At 37.3% G+C, this 21,260-nt stretch overlaps 1 protein-coding gene across 5 annotated transcripts in view; it reads right to left on the bottom strand.

Annotated features, from left to right (window-relative positions):
- MARCHF7 (membrane associated ring-CH-type finger 7) overlaps nucleotides 1–20,615 on the bottom strand; it is a 46,814-nt gene extending 26,199 nt beyond the window's left edge. For 3 of the 5 annotated variants that reach the window (XM_043994957.1, XM_043994954.1, XM_043994953.1), the window contains exons 1-3: nucleotides 20,447–20,615; nucleotides 11,988–12,080; nucleotides 3,456–3,623 (exon numbers count right to left, since the gene is read on the bottom strand). In XM_043994957.1, coding sequence (XP_043850892.1) covers nucleotides 3,456–3,623; nucleotides 11,988–12,041 — 222 coding nt within the window. In that variant the 5' untranslated portion in view covers nucleotides 12,042–12,080; nucleotides 20,447–20,615. Of the gene's footprint in view, nucleotides 1–3,455; nucleotides 3,624–11,987; nucleotides 12,081–19,975; nucleotides 20,076–20,446 lie in introns of all 5 variants that reach the window. The other 2 variants (XM_043994956.1, XM_043994955.1) reach the window with 2 other exon arrangements.
- Nucleotides 20,616–21,260: the final 645 nt, after the last annotated feature.

Genomic DNA, 21,260 nt, shown 5'->3' on the forward strand with positions numbered 1-21,260 from the left:
TATCTTAAAAGGAGAGAATTTCACTTCCCTCATTCATCTACCATACCCTAAAGATTGAAATTATTGTTATACATTCCAAACTATTTTATACTGTTAAAATTTCTTTTCAAAGATAAACATCAAAAAGATATACAACAGCAAGTCCCCAATTTACAAACTATCAATCAAAAAATATATATATATATAGTAATTTAGAATCAGAACATTTTCCCAAAGAAACAATGTTATGATTGCTAGTTAGATTATCAGGCTAGCCAACAAAAAATCTTTTTAACAGAAATCAAATGAAACAATAGTATATAAAAATAACAGCGTCCTCTAAATAAACCCTGGGCCCTAAATCCTACAGTTCTAAGTTCCTCTGAGTACCCCAAAGCTAGTGGGGAGAGAGGGTAGAGAAGGATACCTGTCCCAGCATTAACAGTTAGTGAATGGACAGGGATGCTGACAAAAGGGTGAGATTTTCATAACATGTACAAATCAATCTTAAATTGAATGTTTATAAATTGAGGACTTCCTTTATTTTCAAAGTATTTTAGATTATGATACCTTTTATGGATTGTAGAATCTATAAATTCTCTAAAACATGGGGAAGACTAAAATTTAAACAGATTTTTTTAGTTTTTAAAGAAATCAAAAAACTATATAGAACTCAAAGATTTTAAATGCTCCAAATTTTGAAAAGTTTCTTAATAAATTAATGTCCACATTAATCCCAGATAAATTTAAATAAACTAATACATGATTTATAGATGTAGACAAATTTTCAACTCTCAAAAAAACCTACATTGTGCTCAGTAATACATTCCATGTTATTCTCTGTGGATATCAATTATATATTTAAACTAACCTATTTAACTGGAGTCTGATGACATGTAGTCATTGCTCATAAAAGTTTTCCAGAACTGTTAAAGAAAATCATAATAATGGCATCCCAATCTGTGAACCCAATATTCACAAGATTGAAGACACAACATGGAGAACAAAAACAAACAAAAAACACAAATGAGTTCCTTTCATTGAAAAAGATGGGCAAAAAAGGAAGAGTAAACTACTCTAGGAAAAAATGAGTATGCTCTCTCAAATGGATACACCTAAAGCCACTTATTTCCTCTTTATAATTTCTAATGTATAGAGGAGATTTACCTTGAAGCAAGTCCCAAATGAAGTAGTATAATACCAGTTATGCACCAAAGCGTCTCATCTCTAAATAAAAGGAATATGCTGAGGTGTTCTCTATTACAGCTGTTTCAATATCTGACTCAGATACATTTCAGGTGCTGAAAAAGCCAGTCAGGATTAGACCTATATAGGGCAAAGCAGGTTGGGAATATTTTACCAATTATGGGAACTAGTGCCATATTAAAAAAAAAAATCCAAGAAATTTGCTCCTATGGTCATATTAGCAAAGAAAAAAACAAACCCTCAGGGAACAGATCCAATTCATTAAGAGTCTAAATCAGTTTTTATTTTTCTGAGCAATGAAAATTTTAGTCAAAGATAATTTAGATTCTAAATCTAACTCTAGTTTGATTGTACTTTGATATTCAATTCAGATTTATATACATTGAATATCTTCAGTATTGGTTTTGGAAAATCTGCTTTGATTTCCTGGGATTAAATTAGAGAAAAAGAAGTTGCAGTCTTAAAAATTTTATCAAAGAACACTAAACTAGAAGACTCTCAAAGATACCACAGAATTCTCTTTACACCAAAAGGTTCAAAACATTTTTTTACAAAACAAAAGCTTCACTATACAAATGCTACCATTATCACATAAAACTTTTAAGAATGTTTCCATCTATATTAACTACCATAAATCATTAATATATGGCATATCAATAACATGGTAGAAGTCTTTGGAAATGGTCATATCCAAAACTCAAGATCACTTCCCCCTCCTACTCCCCACAAAACAAAACAAAACAAAATATCTTTGAAGTCTTTCTTTACAACAATATATTGTGAAGTAGAAGAAAGAATGCTGGATTTTTACATCGAAGTACTCAGATTTGTATGGCCCACCCACCACGTTTCTGGGCTTCAGTTTCCTAATCTGTAAAATAAGGGGGGTTAGACTAGATACCCCTTCAGGCTTGAAATTATGAGCCTAAGAGTAACCAAATTCTAGACAAATACTGTTGAGTATTGAAAGCTCTCTGACACTGGTTCTGTTCCTAAAATATATCTATTTACCCATGACAGTTCTAAAAGTGGAAATTGCACATAGAACATTCTTCCATAGTACCATTTTCATACAAATAATAAAATCTGCACCAATAATAAATATGGCCACATTAGCTCTGCAGTTATTAAGAATAACTTGTCACTCTACATAAAACTGAATTTATCTTAAAAACAAGGGCCTAATTTAATAACCATCATTTTCAATATGCTTTACACATCTGAGAAAGAAATGGTTTTATTTTTGGTCAGAAGCTGAAGCAGAAAAATGTTATCACAAGTTCTAAATCTTAAGTTAATGTTGTGAAATTCCCATACCTTGTATGTAATTAGTACATTCCCCACTTCAAGAAAATTGGGAGTAAGAAACTGCAACCTGTCATGCAAGACTGCCCAAGGAGTTGGTGGCAATTATACAAGGATGGTATTTGCTGTATTCTTATGTGAAAGAAGTTCAGTTACATAGAAAATCACTTCATTTTAACCCAATACAGAATCTAAACTTATAAAACTAATATTAGGGATGCTGATTTACTTTCCAAGATAAGGTTTATTAAAAATTCATTGAGTCCTATAATTAGCAAATTCCCCAAGTACATTTGTAACAAATTACAAATATTCTACTTTTATTTGACTCTTCTAAAACTCCAGTACTTTCTTATTCTTAATATGAGGTAAACTGTATTTAATAGCTATGTAGTATATTCTTTCCTAATAATACTCATGACATAATGCCCTCTTCCAAATTCATAAACAATATAGCAACACTAGTTAAGCATTTCAATTAAAAAACAAAACAACAACAAAAGAAGCCCTCATAAAAGCTCCTGCCATTAAAGTGTATAGATGTACACAAAGCTGAGGCTTATGCTCTACTGATGTTGGATCATTAGCATTCCATACAAAAGGATAGCCCATTAATCACTTACTTTTTTCCTTTAAACTTGTCAAGTCTTTTTTTGTTTTGTTTTATTTGGGGACAGGGGAATGGATATAAAAGGAACAACTTAATATTTCGTTATTGCTTTGGGCATGCACTGTGATTTAATACCACCAGAGAGGAGGTGAGGAGAAAGAAAAACAATTGAATTTTAATTTCCTTATTAAAGGAGGTTTAGACATATACAATTGAATTAGCAAAGTCTATATTTAAAAGTTAATTCTGATATTTTAATTTTTAAAAATACACAATAATCTAATTACCTCATAATTTCACAAATAATTAATGTATTAAGTGGGAAAATAATTTTAATGTTTCAAATTAATGTTACCTGATGCTCAGAATTCAGTCTGAATGGAGATTCTCTTGGGTGATAAGCATCACTCATACCACTTCCTCTGCCTCCAGATACAGTTCGGGCACTTAAGGAAGAACTGGAGGGCTCAACAGTTATCCTTCTAGGGATCCTTGAAGGTTTGGATTCCATTCTTAAGGTTGTCTGTAAAATGCAAATTTCAATTAATTGTCTCTGGGGAAAAAAGATAAACTCAAAAGCACACTTATCAAAAGGGTAAAGCATCAATACCTAATTTGATTTAAATTGTTATCTGCTTTAAAAAGGGATTTCGAAATTAAAATCAATAAATTATGAGTGAGGGGTAGAAATAATACAGTCTCCATTTGTGAGATGTCAATGTCCTGGCCACTTTATACACTCCCTACCTTGGAGAGTACGACATACTCAATCTATGACTACATTACAGCACTGGGTGTGCCAATTTTTCTGGATAATATTTCTATCTTTGATCCTGCAAGCAGCTGGTGTTTGGGGCCAAATTTCAGAAAAAGATCTCTGTAAATCTCTCAATTACACAAACCAATCTGCAACAGAAAGGAATTTAGTAAGACGGTCTCAGTATTTTCTCAATCTATAAGTAAGTTATTAGTTGTCTTGAACACAGAACAGTTTCCTACCATGAGTGGGATAAATGCATTCAATTACTAGGCTAACTAATTCCATTCTCTATTTCAATTTGTGACTTAGTGTTTGAAGTAAAAGAAATATCAAGATCTAGCTCTGAAATTGTACTTTCTGATCAAATACTTAATCTAAATAAAATGTCTGGTTATTTTAATGGTGGCTACTTTATAAAAAGTCAACTACTGTTTATTATCCTGAGGTAAAACACAGAGCAACAAACCAGTTCTGCTTAAGCAGTAAGGCACCCTGAAGGAGACAAAGTCAAATCGCCACCATCACCTCCTCATAGAAACTAATGGAGATAGCCCAGAATTCCTAAGCCTAAGAGTTTTGGGAATAACAGTATCCCTCCCCCAAACCAGGCCTCACAGTCATCACTGAGGGTAGAAATCATTGTGGAGAAGCGCCCCCCCCCTCATCACCACCAGCAACTGCTAAACCAACTGCCACACTAAGAGGCAGATAAGCACAAGAAGATGCCCCCAAACCACAGGTCCTGCTTCCATGCTTCCAGTCCAGCTCTCACACCCATCATCTATAAAGGCAACTCCTATGGAGGGGTAGCCAATCCCATTTGCCAACCAACTGCTACTCACACAACAGGCAAGCCACCCTTGTAGAAGGAATAAATGGGGACAGAGACAGACAGGAAGCTTCATGTGCCCAGCAGGTCAGGGAAACTCCACCACTACCTTGACCAACATCTCCCCACAGAACCTAATGATGGAGAGCGCACAGGATCCTGAGCCCAAACATGGGCTTTGGGAAGGACAATGCTTTCAGCCTGCTGACCTCCTGGGAAATAATCCCTGTGGAGATGAAGCTTGGCAAAGGTTCCAGCAGTTATTTCTATTGAAGCCCCAGGAGGATAAAAGCCTTTTGCATGGTCAAATGGTTCAACATCAGAAACTGCTAAGATGTTACCAGTGGAAATGACTATTTAAAAAGTGCCATTTCTATTTGCATTGCACCCTAAGGACCATGGGACCTTTCCATTTGAAATAAGCTCCTGGAGAACAGGGAACTCACTTTTTTATTTGATCCCTAGTGCTTAGCAGTGTTTTCTTTGCACAAAGTTCATTCTCAAAATAGTATGTATAGTTCTCTACTTAATTATTTTTGTTGCTACTTGCTTTTTTTTTTTGGTTTGTTTGTTTTTTGGCAGGGCAATGGGGCTTAAGTGACTTGCCCAAGGTCACACAGCTAGTGTCAAGTGTCTGAGGCCGGATCTGAACTCAGGAACTCCTGAATCCAGGGCCGGTGCTTTATCCACTGCGCCACCTAGCTGCCCCCCGCTACTTGCTTTTTTAGTGGGAAAAGACAATAAATCTGGGTTCTAAAGCCACAGGTTAGCATTATGGCCTTTGGCAAGCCATTTAGTTTCTTTAAAAGAAATTTTTTTGAAGTCATTAAATGGTGGGAAGCAAGGTAGGTTAGGGTATGGCATGACATGGCATGGCAGGAAAAGTGCTAGATTTGGAGTCAAAAGACCTGGGTTCAAATTTTAGTTCTGCCACTTGATTAACTGTGTAAACTCGGGAAAGTCACAACCTCTGTAAACTTTAATACCTCATCCAAAAATGTGAGGGTTATACTATATGACCTCTGAGGTCTCTTTTAGCTCTAGATCTAATGTCACTTAGATTTAAATCAACTTCCTCTGCACTGGTTTATAACTATTTTATTTACAATCCAATGGAAATAGTAAAATTATTTACTGTCCTTGTTACAATTCACGCAGCACAAGGCCTGGCAATGAGTAGGTGCATAATAAACTCTTTTGAGTTTATTAATTGATGTATAGAAAATCACCTAAGCCCTCTGGGTCTCAATTTCTTTTCCTAAATTCACCTCTAACTTTAAATCTATAATTTCCAAATGAGAGCTTAGGAGCAGGCAGTGCTTTTAAGACAAGGTCTAAACAAAGGAGTCAACACACAGTGTGATACAGAGCCAACCTTTTATTTTGGTTAGCAGGGACCCACTGTTGCTGATCCCTGACTAAGGGGCTAAACACTTGGAGAACTGAGGTCTCCTTAATTGTCTTTCCTGGAGGTAAAATGTCCTTATCCACTATAAATCCTTAGCTGCTACCTACCCTGTAGCAATCCTAATGACACCCTACCACTTTTGTTAACTTCTCCCCTATATGCAACCCTTTCTCCTCAAAACTCCATTGTTCTCAAAATTATGTTCTAAGTCTCAAATAATATAATGGGAAAATGATTTTAAAGTATGAGATTGGTACACGGGAAGCTTTCATCCTTCTACCTGGAAGGGACTCTCTGGGATCATCTATTCCAACTTAATTCATTTTACAGAATTAGGAAAACGAAGCCAAAAAGTTAAATGACTTATAATGTATAAGGTCAGTAAGATAGCTAATATTAAAATCTAGACCTTCAAGTTCCAAACCCAGAGCTCTTTCCAATATATCATATTATTCCTGAAAAGGAGGAAAATCTTGAGATTTCAAAAAAAGAGATTGTAAGACTTACAATCTTGTCAACTCAAAAATTCCTGTGGATCTAGATGGGTCCTCAATCAGCAAGCATTTACTTAGCACCAACTATGCTATGTTCTTGACACTAGAATTAGAAAAGTAAGTAATAACAACACCTGACCTTAAGGAGCTTACATTATAATGAAAGATGGCATATATATTCACATACATACAATACAGAGTAGATGGAAGATGACCATGATACTACAACACTAGCTAACACTATGCACCTTTATGTTTTCCACATTACTTATTTTAATATAGAATTATCAAAACGTTTGCTTCCAATATAAGCTCATTTCTTTCTCTTTGCAAACTCAGAGGCCTGACATATTTTAAGTGCTTAAAATATACTTATTAATTGATTGCACTTGAAACTTAGTTTTAAGCAATATTTCCCCTCCATAAAGATTTGCTTGTCAAGATTTGCTCAAAGTTTAAGGTGTCCCCTGTGGAAGCAACATGGTACAAAGGGAAAAACAGCAGCTCTGTAGTCAGAGGACCTAGTTCAAATCTCACCTCGTACCAAAAACTTTGAGCAAATCATTTAATGAATGCCCTTGGGTCTCAATTTCCTCAATTATAAAATGAAGGTATTGGACCAGATGGCAAAGTGGAGGGCAACCAGGCAGCACAGTGGATAGATTGCTAGGCTGGGAATCAGGAGGACCCGAGTTCAAATCCTGCCTCAGCCACTTACTAGCTGTGTGACTTACTAGCTGTGGGTGACTTAACCCTGTTTGCTTCAGTTTCCTCATCTATAAAATGAGCTTCAGAGGGAAATGGCAAACTACTCCAATACTTTTGCCAAGAAAAGCCCAAATGGGGTTACAAAGAACTGGACACGACTGAAACAACACAACAGTCCCTTCCAACTCAAGATCTATGATCCTTCTCAAATGCTGCCTCCTGGCAGAGACAGATGACCCTAGGTCATCCTTGAAAGCTATGCAAGTTCTACCAGTTCAATTACCAGCATCAATGACCATCCCAACAACAGACTACCTACTTTCCAAGGTCTCAAGCTAACTAAGTATGGAAAGGTTCATCACCAGTGAACCAGCCAACTGGCAGTGAGCTATTTGGTCATGGCAACCCTTGAAACAAAAATATAAAATAGTCCTCAGTCTCATACTAGATGCTTTCTGTTCTGCTTTCACAGTAACAATTTCTGGCCCAATCACCCTCAAACTGCAGAGATTGTTTACCCAGGTGTGGCTGCTGCACATGCTATAGTTTCTTGGGAGTCACAGGTAAGAGATGAATGCAAGGAGGACACCAAAGGTGGATGAGTAAGCCTGGAAATAATTCAGGCAAGCCTTTACACTAGAGGTGCGACTTCTCCTTGAAGACCCATATTTCCCAAAGAAAGCAGGAATTCCTGGTGCTGAAACTTTACTTGATGGCTCTCCAATATGATAGAAGCTAATAGAGTTTGGTATAACTTTTGAGAACCTGAAGTGTGAAGATATTAAGACAATCTGAAACATAGCTTGTTCTTTCCAATTCCCAATTTTTAAAAAATATAAAACCTGACTGTATTTTTAAACTTTTTAAAATTATTTTTTAAAGTAATAAACATCTTTATTTATAGTTTTGCATTCTAATTTTTATCCCTCCCCTCCCCCATTCCTGAGGTGGTAAGCAATCAGATGTAGGTTATACATGTATGAGTATGTAAAACATTACCATATTAGTCATTTTGTATAAGAGAACTTGAATAAAAGAAAATGAAAGAAAGTGAAAAATAGCCTGCTTCAGTCTGTGTTCCATCAATATCAGTTCTTTCTTTGGAGGTGGATAGTATGCTTTATCATCAGTCCTTTGGGATTGTCTTGGATCATTGTATCGTTGAGAACAGTCAAGTCATTCACAGTTCCTCATACAATATTGCTGTCTCTGAGCACAATGTTCTCCTGGTTCTGCTCACTTCACTACACATTAGTTCATACAAGTCTTTCCGGGATTTTCTGAAATCATCCTGCTTGTCAATTCTTATAGCACAATAATATTCCATCATCATCATATATTGTTTAGCTATTCCTCAACTGATGGATATTCCTTTGATTTCTAATTCTTAGCCATCACAAAAAGAGCTGTTATAAATATTTTTGTACAAATGGGTCTTTTTCTCTTTTTGGGGATGTCTTTGGGACTTAAACCTAGCAGTGGTATCACTGGATCAAAGGGTGTGCAGCGTTCTATAGCTACCTGACTGTATTTTAAACTTCTTTTTTTGTTTATTTTCTAGACTGTCCTAAACTTAAATAAGCAACTCTAGGTAAAATTAGATGTAACTAATTATGTCTGAAGTAAGACTATTTCCAGGACAACAGAACTGGGCTAAATAACTAACATTTATTTTACTCGGATATTTCAGGTTTTTTACTATACTTTATATCTTTGCAGGGAAATTTTTAAAATTCAAAAACGTATCTTCTCTGAGTTTCAGGTTCCTTATCTGTAAAATAAGAATAGTACTTCCACTACTCACCTCACAAGACTGTCAGGAGGAAAGCATTTTGTAAAATGTAAAGCTCTATATATTTATTTGTTGAGCTTTTATTATTAACAAGATGGTTAAGTAACTTGCCCAGGTTCACAAAAGTAGAATTCAAATCTGTGTATTTGGACCAGCTGTTTCTACGATACATATACCCTGTATACTATTTAACAATGTGTCTCCAAAAACTTTAGTTTACTAAACTTTGAGAAAAGGCTTAGTCTGATGTTAAGATTACTGAGGAGGTGTGTTTATTTCTAGCAACAAATTAAATTGGCAAGGAAATAGGTCTGAGGGTAATTACTAAAATAAATCATAATGTATTTTTATTTTTTTTGTTCCTCTTTTAAATGACTAATATTCAACCTTAAGACTTCTATGTGTTAATTTGTTTTGCTTCATTAGCTGCTACTATTATAAGAAAGGGTAATAAAGGGACAAACTGAGAAGTGAGAGAAGTGTTTTTAAAAATTATCTTTAAAAAAGAAAAAAAAAATTAAAAGACAATGAAAAACAGAAAAGGTGGCAGGCATTTCCCAAGGTCAGCAGCAAGTGGTATATGAAAGGAGGTGCTAACAATAGCAAGTATAACAAGCACATTTCCTGGCTAATAGGCTGAAAATACAAGCAAAAGATATTTAGACCCAAAGAATTCCTAGTGTAGAGGTATAACAAACATTAAATTGAATTTGATTAGTAATTTTACTTCAGGTACTAGTTCTCAAAACGACCTAAGCAGGAAGGTCTTAAATTCCTTTTGAAAGATAAAGGGTAGCAAGTGGCTATCAAGCAACAGTAATAATATTGTTCATTTTGACATTACTCTTAATATAAAATATATACTCAATCCACTATGACCAGGCAGATTTGAAGATAAGATGAATAACCTAATAGAAAATCTGTTCAAAATGAAACTCAAGGGAGGAAATGAAGAGGTAGAGGCCTCAGAGACAGCAAATTTTACAGGGTAGGTAATTATTTCTGGCAACTCCTTTTAGATGACTTGATTGAATTCTGACAATGTACGTGTCACTTGCAAACTTACATAATGTAGTTGCATAAGTAGTAGGTCAAACTAGAGCACTTACTGGGTTAAATAAACGAGTTTCCTTCCACCCACAAGGATTGAGTGTTTGAAATTCAATGCTCTAAAATCAAAATCTGCAACTCAGCCTTGAGATTCAGAATCTTAGCAAGGAATTCCCATATATAGTCAATACAGTAACTATACTTAGTACATATAGGTACTATATATAGTTAGTAATTTTTTATATGATTATTTTCTTGTTTTATTTCTACTGAAAGTAATGTTGATGTTTATTTCACTTTTCAGCTTGGTAATAATTGAAGTCTTCAAAATATCATACCTATTATAAATCTTTAACAGATTTACATATATTCAAACTGAGGACAAAAACATTTTAAATTCAATTCCACTACTCTTCACCATCACAGATAATTAAAAATCAACTGTAATTTGAAAAGGAAACTAAGAGAATATGATGGTGTACAAGAACTACTACCTAAAGTCAGGAGCTCCAACAGACCAGGTTGTTTACTTCACTTTACGGGTGAGTACTTGATTGAAAGGAAAAATCATTAAACTCAGAAAAATGGCACAGTAGGAGTTTTTCATCAACTATCCATTTTATTTTTATAAAAGTAAAACAATTAGATAACTTTAATACCAAGAAGACACCAAAGATAAGACAATTAGTCCATTGGTATAACAGAGAAGTATGTAATTGGGGACCAGAGGAATGAGTACAAATCCTTAAAAGTATGATGCAATAAGCCAGGCCTGGTTCCAATCAAAGTGGAGGCTTGGTGAGCCTACTTGCAGGCATGCATAATGTAATTCCCCCAATTCCAGAGCATTCATTCAGGCAGGTGTCTTCTACTCCCAAGTGAATTTACTGCACAAAAGACAAAAAGTTTTATAAACTAGCTGCTGAGCTAGTACTGGGCATGCATAAAAAAAGGTTCCAGACAATAATATCTTCCTCTCTCTTCTTTGGCAGATAGAGGGGACAAGGACTGACCTTTTCTCTGGTGAGAGACACAAGAACAGCTTGAACCTTGAAGTCAAGTAAAAGGCTTTTTTATCACCCTGTAGTAAGCTGAAAGTAAGCAACCAGAGCATACCTGCCCCAGTGCTCTGAAATGGAAGAAAGGGCCCCTTCATTACACATGCATAGAAGCGGAATCACCAAACCTTCAAGTGGAAAAAAAAAAACAACAACCAGGCAGGGCATATTATTCAACTTTTACTTTCTTTTTCTTTTTTTTTTTTGCGGGGCAGTGAGGGTTAAGTGACTTTCCCAGGGTCACACAGCTAGTAAGTGTCACGTGTCTGAGGCAGGATTTGAACTCAGGTCCACCTGAATCCAGAGCCAGTGCTTTATCCACTGCACCACCTAGCTGCCCCCATATTATTCAACTTTTAAGGACTAAGATCTCCTCACTAGCCAGTCTCCTGCTATGCTATATATTTATTTTTTAATCTCTGGAAATATAATAAGGTAAAGTCCAAGGATCATGGTTACTACTGAACTCCAAATTAAATTCAACTATTTACTGTCTACTACACTCAAGACACTACATGGTCCAAAGTTAAAAAGTAACATTCTCAGGAAAAGTGGTATACTTAAAGGTGAGGAGTAGTACTGTTGAATTGATACTACTAATCAACCTCTGAAGTCCAAGATTCACAGTAAAATTCAGTGAATCATAAAAACAAGGGGCAGACAAGGAAGTGTGAAGATTAACTGAATAAAAGAAAATAAGCTAAATATGATGTGATGGGTAAAGAAAAATATTTAAAGCAGGAAGAAACAATAGTCTTAAGGACTATAAATTAAAGTATCAAACTCACCAATTCCCAAAAATTTTCAACGAAGTTCCAGATAAAATACCAGAGGTAATTCATATTTGAAGCATTTTGTAACTTTACTGCTTCAGGCTGTTACTAAAAGGAAAAGAGAAGAGAAGGGAAGAAAAAAGGAAAGAGAAAGAAAGAGAAGGGAGAGGGTGAGGAAGAGGAGAGGAGAGATACAAAAACACCCTATCTATAACAGGGCTTTTTAAAGTGGATAGATAATAGTGCTGGCCTTAGAGTCAGACCAGAGTTTAAATCAGGCCTCAGACACTTACTAGCTGTGTGACTCTGGTCAAGTCACTTAACTTCTGTTTGCCTTAAAACCAATGAAGAAAGAAATGACAAACCATTTCAATATCTCTGCCAAGAAAAGCCCACAGGGTCAAAAAGTGTGGTACACAGCAAAAAAAATCCAACGAACAATAGTCTCCTACAGCAATCTGGTAAAGCCTATGAACTCTCTCGAAATGTTTTAAGTGTTAGCAACTTTTCCCCCCCAAATTCACAGATTCCAGATTAAAAACTCCTGTCGTAAAACAATGTATAAATTGAGGCCATAAATGAAGTCTCTGTGTAAAAATGTCAGCTAGAATGTATAAGCTTCTGAACCTATCACCCCAGCCCTGGCCCAGTCCTCCTTTTTGCAGTAACTCCCAATTAATTTCAAGGTTGGAAAAACAAGTATCAGCTGTAATGTCACTCCCCTTAGTCTCCAGTCATTCTATCATACTAGTAAATGTATAAACTGTAAACTATTTTCAAACTTCATTATTGCAAATGACTTGACTAGATGGTTTAAGTGTTCCTTTTGATTACAATGGGATGACCTTGGAAAAAGGTGCCCTATAAGCATTCTTTTAGTCATAAAATATCACAAAAGAAAATTTTGTGATAGCATCAAATAAAAATTGCAGATCAACTTTAGGCTAGAGTCAAATCTTTTAGTTTGAATGCAAAAGTAACATACAAAGCTCTGTCATTATTACCTACAATTCCTGACATATAAGAAGAACTTAATGGGGGAGCTAGGTGCACCAGTGGATAGAGTCCCTGGCCTAGAATCAAGAAGACCTTAGTTCAAATTCTGTCTCAGACACTAGCTGTGAGACCCTGGGAAAGTCACTCAACCCTATTTCCCTCAGTTTCCTCATCAGTAAAATGAGCTTCAGAAGGAAACTGCAAACCACTCCAGTATCTCTCCCCTCCAAGCGTGGGGATCATGAAGAGTTGGACAGGACTGAAACCACTAAACAAGCACTTAATAGGTGCTTGTTAATTTACTATTCATTTTGAAGCTTTTGAATATTAACTCTACATAACTCATGCTGCTTCAGAAATTAAAAAACTCAGACAAGTGTGAAATGCTACCAGGGTATTATAATGAAAGACACATATATATATAATAAATACACATACGTGTGTGTAACTGACAAAAATGTCAATTTTCAGTGACCCACTTCATCCTCACTTTGTCAGGTTTACCTAAGTCAAGATAGGTCATGAAAACTCTACTCTTCCACCCCCCCTAGGGTCTTCCCTTCCTCTCCTCCTCCCAAGACATCTAAAGCCCTGCCATTACCTCAAGCTGCCCTAAATCTTACCCTACTGAAGCTTGCAGCCCAGACCCCAAGCTGCTTAATTAATTCTAGCCCAAGAGAAACTGTTGCAGTTTGTCCTTTGTTCTCAAAGAGGATCATGACATGGGGTGATGTCATGAGTTGTAGTGAATAGGCTTTAAGTGAGGGAGGACAGTGGGAGGTCACTAACTTCACTCTCTCCTAGCAAGATACATATCAGGATGACCAAAAAAAAAAAAAAAAAAAAGATTGCCCCGATGTTTAAGACAATTGCGTTTAAGTGATTTGCCGAGGGTCATACAGCTGAGTGTCTGAGGTGACATTTGAACTCAGGTCCTCCCAACTTCAGGGCCAGTGCTCTATCTGCTGCGCCACCTAGCTGCCCACCAAGGGAAACTACATAGTACTGGAAAGAAAGCCAGCTTTGGAGTCAGAAGAGAGAATATGAATCCTGGCTCTTCCACTTACTACCTACTTGACCTTGAATATGCTACTTAATTTCTCTGGGCTTCCTTATCTGATCTGTAAAATGAGAAAGTTGGATTAAATGGTTCTTTAAAAATCTCTTCAAGTGCTCAACTAAAGATCCTATGACCCTAATGCATTACTATCCCCCTCCCTCCCATTTGTACAGGGCTAGGTGATGTAGTAATCTCTATCCCATAAACATTTAATCACAAAATATCATAAGACTTTTTTTGTGACAGCCACAAATAAAGATTACAATTCAAGGCTAGGATATGGTGATCTTTCATCATTAAGAGTCAGAGGGCTGGGGCAGCTAGGTGGTGCAGTGGATAGAGCACCGGCCCTGGAGTCAGGAGTACCTGAGTTCAAATCCGGCCTCAGACGCTTAACACTTACTAGCGGGGGACCCTGGGCAAGTCACTTAACCCCAATTGCCTCACACACACACACACACACACACACAAAACCAAACAAACAAAAAGAGTCAGAGGAGGGGGCAGCTAGGTGGCACAGTGGATAAAGCACTGGGGCCCTGGATTCAGGAGTACCTGAGTTCAAATCCAGCCTCAGACACTTGACACTTACTAGCTGTGTGACCCTGGGCAAGTCACTTAACCCCCATGACCCTGCAAAAAAAAAAAAAAGGAAAAAGAAAAGAGTCAGAGGATCTAGTTTCAAACTACAGTTTGTGTAACTTTAAGCTCTTCATTAGGTCCTCCCTGGACTGGGGTTTCTTCATTAATAAAATGGGGGGGGGGGGATTGAGGTAGATGACCTCCAAGGTCTTTTCAGTTCTAAATTCTAATAACTTTTTAAATAAATTGACACTGAAGCATGATAAAGCCCCTTCCCAATTCAGGATGACCTCTGATTTAGTACATATTCTGGAGCTACAGAAGCATGAGATTCACATTAGGGGACAAGAGAGGAAGTGAAGAAGGAAGACAGTGTTAGTTCCAATCCTCCCTTCTCCCCCAGACCCCAAGGGTCCAGTCTGCCCTGGGAACACCATAAGCTTTACCACTTTTTTTTTTTTAAGTGTAGGATCTCTCTATTAGGATAACAAATCTTCTTCAAATACTAGCATTAGTTTTTTCATTGTATGCCTACTTCCATTCCAAAGAACCCAGGCCTTGCCTGTTTATTGGTAGCAAAGTGGGACAAAGCATAAGAGTATTGGGAGTGGAGTTAGGAAGACCCAAGTTAAAACTCTGTTTTTAGACACTAGGTATATGACTGAGTAAGTCATTTCGCCAGTTTGCCTCAGTTTCTGTAAAATGGGATAACAACAGCACCTAGCTCTCTAGGCTGCTGTGAGGATCAAATGAAATATTTGTAAATCTCTTAGCACAAGGCTTGACAACATAATAGGCACTATATAAATGCATGTTCCCCTCTCCTATTACCACAAAGAGGAAAGGGTAACACCACAGTACCTTCTGGATGACCTCTAATGCCCCTTTCTGTTTAGAGTGCCTAGGATGCTATGTATGTTTTGTTCTGATGTACAGTCTGTACAGTCAAGACTTACACAATAGTCATAAACTAGATAACCAAACTACCAACATAGCAATGGCCCCACCCATGTTTACAGTTAGTTCCTATTCCCTAGATACTTCCCCAACTTTCTAGTGCTCCCTACATACAATAAAAACATGTTTACTTTCCCATATCTACTAAAGGTAAGAATCTCATGACAGATTCACTTAAAAAAAAAAAGATGAAATCAAACTACAAGCAGAGTATTATTTGAGACCTAATACCTAATTTTCATTAGGCCAAGTCTTATGTTTTTCAATCTCAAGCATTTGATAATTAAACTATACACATTTAATAATGCAAACAGCTTAATAGGAATTCTCAAAACAATTTCTCCAATGTTTATACCATTTTAATCATCAATGAACAAGAAAAGGTTTTTAACCCAGTTTCAGGGGGAACAAATTAACTGATTATAGTTCATTAACAAAGTATAGTCAAAACCCTACAATTTCTATCCAGAATAATTCCCTTTGCAGACTACTGTGCTATTTTCTATTATTAGTACCACTTTGGCCAAAGAAGTGAAACCAATTAAATATAACTCTAGTAAAGACTAAAGAGAATAATAAGGTATAAGCCATGTCATACAGCTATGCCTACATAGAAAAATGTAAATTTATTTACCCTATTTTTTGGAAGCAAGGTGGTACAGTGCTGGATTTGGAATCAAAGGATCTGGTTCACATCCATGCTCTGCCAGGATTTAATTTATATAACCTTGTGTAAAATGACTGGATAGCCTCTAGGTAGGTCAGCTAGGTGACAGAGTGGGTAGAATACTCATCTTCCCAAGTTCAAATTTGACCCCACTTACTAGCTGTGTGACCCTGGGCAAGTCCTTAACCCTGTTTGTCTCAGTTTCCTCATCCATAAAATGAGCTTCAGAGGCAAACGGCAAACAACTCTAGCATCTTTGCCAAGAAAAACCCCAATGGGGGGGATGTTCAGTTGGACACAACTGAAATCCTAAACAACAACAAATAGCCTCTAGGTTCCTGGCTCCCAAACTATGATCTTATGACTTAATTCCAAACACTACCATATATGTGAAAGTGGATCCTATTTCCCCAATCTACTGTATATGGAAGCGTTTTGGCAGCTTGGTATAGTAGAATAAAGAGCTAGATGTGAGTCAAGAATATCTAAGTTTAAATTCTGTCTCAAATGCTGTCTATAAGTCTCTGGGCAAGCTTATTTTGTTCAAGTGTAAAAGAGGGATAATAATAACATCTACTTCACAAAGCTGTCACAAGGATCAAATAAATGATATATAAAATTCTTTGCAAACTTTAAAGTGTTATATATTAGATATTAACATTTAAATATCAAATTAGCTATTGATATTAAAGCTATGTTGACAGTAGAACCTGAATAAAAAGCTACTATACAATAAATTCAGCAAAATTATATTTTAGGACCATATAAATTGTTAGCTACCTACATCAACAAAGTGCTATATAAAGATGAAAAATTGACAAAGCACTTTTCTCTAACTACCCTATGACATTGGTAGTGTAAGAATTATTATCCTCATTTCAGAGATGAAAAAACTGACCTTCATACTTAAGCTTTTTCCCCACACCATGCTGCCTCTATATAAAGTGGACCTAGGAGGTGTGATCCAGTATCAAAGATCCCAAGGACAGCTTTGTAATCATTTCATTTCTCATTCTGCATCTCTCCCTAAAGAAATGTTTTTGTTTCATACTCAGTAACTGAATCATCAGTTCTTTCTGTAAACAATATATAAGTAATCCACCTAGGAAAATAATTACTAATCTATCTGACTAAAGCCTAAAGGAAAGCAGGGTAAAACAAATAGAAATATGAAGGGAGGGGAGAGTTAACACATTAAGCGTCTCCTTCAAGTCTTGTATTTTCATAAAACCATGCTTGCTGTATGTTTGTGTCTTATTAGCTCAGTAATATGGAATTAAGTGTTTTCTAATTGTTGATCTTACCATGTTACTCATTTCCCTATTCAAACTCCAGTGTCTTCAGTTCATATTCCAAAGATAAATGCCTATCTTCTACATGAAGCTTGATTCTTTCAGGTGCTAGAGCCATTCCTCTCAAACAACCTTATCTCTGAACTACTTTGCATTTATTTGTACTATTCTCTATATATTTATTCTGTACAGATTTATATACCTAAGGGAATACTTGTCTCCTATATTAGAACATAAGCTCCTTGGGAGTAGGGGTTATATTCATTGTATTTGCAAGCAGAGTTTAGCAGTGTCTGACACATAGTAGTTACTTAATAAATACCTGATTAGAGGGAGCAATTTAAGGTTAAAGTAAAGAACCAATAAAAACCTATAAGCAAAATTTTATTCCATAGGATTAACAGATTTAACATCAGTGGAGAAATAGAACTGGACTTGGAGTCAAAGGACCTGGGTGCAAATTCTGACCTTGTTACTATTTTTTTTTGTTACTTACTATTAAGTAGTTTTGAGCAAGTAACTTTCCTTAAGAAAACTAGGTAAAGTATTCAACTTGGAGTTAAAGGACCTAGATTCAAATCCTGTTTCTGATAGTTCCTACCTATGTGACCTTGGGCAAATAACTTTACCTCTCCTTATCTGTTAAAATGAGATTGGTCTAAATAATGTCTAAGGACCCTTTAATTTCTAAATCTATGATCAGGGGATCCTATGATTCTTTGGGCCTCAGATTCCTTATGTATAAGACTAGTGATCTAAGGTTCCTTTATCAAGATCTAAATGATCTTGAAATAATAGATGGAGATAAAGTATTTAAAACTTCCTAAAGATCATGTAAGTGGCTTCAGGGAAGTTTTTTAGGATGAGTTCAAATCAACCCCAAATTAATAAAAGAATTTAACAAAGATCTTATTTTCATTTGTAAAGTGAGTTTTAATTTGCAGCTATAAAGTTCAAGTTTTCAGGTTATACTTAGAGACATAAAGAGAATATTAAATAGAAATGTTCAGATAATATTGGAAAGAAACTAGTTTTTCTCAGTAGGATTCAAAAACCTGCTCTTTTCCAAAATGGCTGCCAAAACGGGTGTCAACTTAGTGACTTTAAAACCGGTTGTTCTGCATATGCAGCATAACTGGTAGAGCCAACAAAGGAATATATTTGAGAGCAAGTAGAACCAGCTTTGCTCATATCCAAGGGTAAAAAGATAAAAATGTATTTTAAAAGACTGATTAACTGTAAAATAACAAAGCTGGCTCTCACTTTGGTTATCTTCAGGTCATATGATTTATTACCATTTCCAAAATTAAAAAACAGGGAGGGATACCGTGGAATGGAAATTTTTTAACAAGGAATGGGGATGGCACAATAGTACTGAATACTTCTAGAGGATGACCTTTGTGGGGTAACATCTTTAACAATAAGAAATATAATGGATCTTAGATTTAACAAGTTAATTTAACTACTAGTTACTTATTAAAGTTGGTGAGAGATGAATTTGAATGTTAGAATAAAACAAGGTCTACAGCTTCTGAAGATTTTATCTGTTTCACTAGATCATTTATACATCTACTTGTTACCTATTACAAATCTCAATTGAAAATCTGATGGCTCATCTCTTTATTCTGGGTAATGGTAAATAGTCTGGAGGTCTAGGAAGCAAAAAGAGATCCCAAAGAATTCTCTCTCTCTCTCTCTCTCTCTCTCTCTCTCTCTCTCTCTCTCTCTCTCTCTCTCTCTCTCTCTCTCTCTCTCACACACACACACACACACACACACACACAAGTTTTTGCTATTAATTTCATCATTAAGAACATATGCTACATTTAACACTGCTCCTCACAGTAAAGAACCCTAAAATAAGGGTTTGATCAAGTTTACTCTTTTAGCCTCAGTTTCTTCATCTGTAAAATGGGAAAAGTAATCTTAGTATTTTTCTCTAGCTACTTTTACGACTGAGGTAAGTCTTTTGCAAACCTGAAAATGCTATATGTGTGTGAGCTATTATTACACAAGTAAAATCAGCAATAAACCACGCCAAACATTCACTCCTGAGTTTATTTTGCCCCCACGCCTGTAAATTTCCATTTATGTCCAATTTATCACTTAAGGAAAAAAGAAAACTGTGCCAAGTCTCGTCTTTTATTTGTTAATTACAATTACATAAACAATTAAATATGATCTTTATTACGCAATCCTTCGCCAAAATAAAACAGCATCAGCATCGTAAAGAAATATTTAAAGGTCTAGCAGTACAATGTTCTATAAAATGCTGCAAAATGCAAGAGGGGGCCACGTTTGGGATACATTTTCCCTCCACGACACTTTACAGAATAATCCCACACAAGCCAAGAAGCAAAAACAGGAGAGAAACAAAAAGCTTCCACACACATCAAAACAAGGTTCTAGTGAACTGGCTTTAATTCAAAACCTGTTGGCACTTACTTACTCGGTTCTGACCAGTGTTTAATCAACAAGTAATGATCCAAAAATCTGACCAGCTGGGTGGGTCCATTTCCAAAGCGATCCCCCTACTCCCGACTGGAGGCCTACAAGGATACCGAAATCCGACCCTGGCTTCGGCCTTCCTCCCTCCCCTTCCCCCCACCACATTCTTTCAATCAAAGATCCCCTCAACTCTCCGCCCGACCTAATTCACGGAAGCACCAACAGGATGGGGGGGGGGTCCCCTTACTTGCCCAGGCCGCTTAGGCGCTCCTCCTTCCCCTCCTCCAAACCTCAAAATCCTGACCTAAAGTCGGGGCTTCGGCCGCGCCCGAGGGCATCCTCCGATCAGGCTCTGGGGTGGTCGGACCTGCTCCCTCCTTGGGTCGGGGTGGGGGGGTGTCAGCCCTTCGCTTTCCACAGGTCAGGTCCCTTCCTCCTTTCGGCCCCCACTAGTGCTCGAGGAAAGCCTTACCTCCGACGCGCATAACACTCCGCTCCCTGACAGACGCTATGTTGGGCGAGTCCCCGCCGCCTCCTCTTAGTGTCCGGCTTCCCTCTTCCCCTTCCTCCTCCCGCGGAAAAAGGGCCTACACCAGGCACAATGGCGCCCGCCCCTCTTCTAGCTCCAGCGCAAAGGCAAGTCGCCCCCGTCACGTGCCCCGCCCCTTCCTCCCCGAGCCCAGCCTCGCGCTCGTCCGCGCGCAGGCGTCTCGCGAGAGTTCTATGTTTAATGGTGAGGATGGAACGTGGGGAGCGTGGGGAGAAGGTGTGCCCAGCCCCCGGGGTGGTGCTCGGGCGTAGCGAGCTGGAGCGGCCGCAGCTCCCTCCGTAAAACGGCTGGGAGTCGTAGGCCGGCCATGGAAGCTGGACTGCTTAGGCCTTGCTGAATAGCCTTGATTCCCTGCCGCGCACCTTCGGGTCCCTGGTCTGTGTCTCCCATACCAAGTCTTATGCAAAGCCAGCGGCCTTCCCCCGCCACCCCACCCTCCATCCCGCCATATCCTTGTCCGTTTCAGATGCTTCATTACCGTGGAGCCATTCTCTTTTCTGGCGTAATTCAGTAGTAGGACTTAGAATTGACAGGGTCCTTAAAGGTCATCTAGAAATCATAAAGAATAAGATTACGTGAATTCAACAGTTTGCAGAAGCCATATGCTTAGCGTATTTAAATGACTCCTCAAAGCAGCCCTCATCCCCATTTTACAGATGACAGTACTGAAGCTTAGAGTTTGAGTGGCTTGCATTAAATAGGACTCAATTCCAGGTTTTCTCTCTTAATCATTATA

The sequence above is a fragment of the Dromiciops gliroides genome, chromosome 3 (genome assembly GCF_019393635.1).
Source record: "Dromiciops gliroides isolate mDroGli1 chromosome 3, mDroGli1.pri, whole genome shotgun sequence".
Lineage (NCBI taxonomy): Eukaryota > Metazoa > Chordata > Mammalia > Microbiotheria > Microbiotheriidae > Dromiciops > Dromiciops gliroides.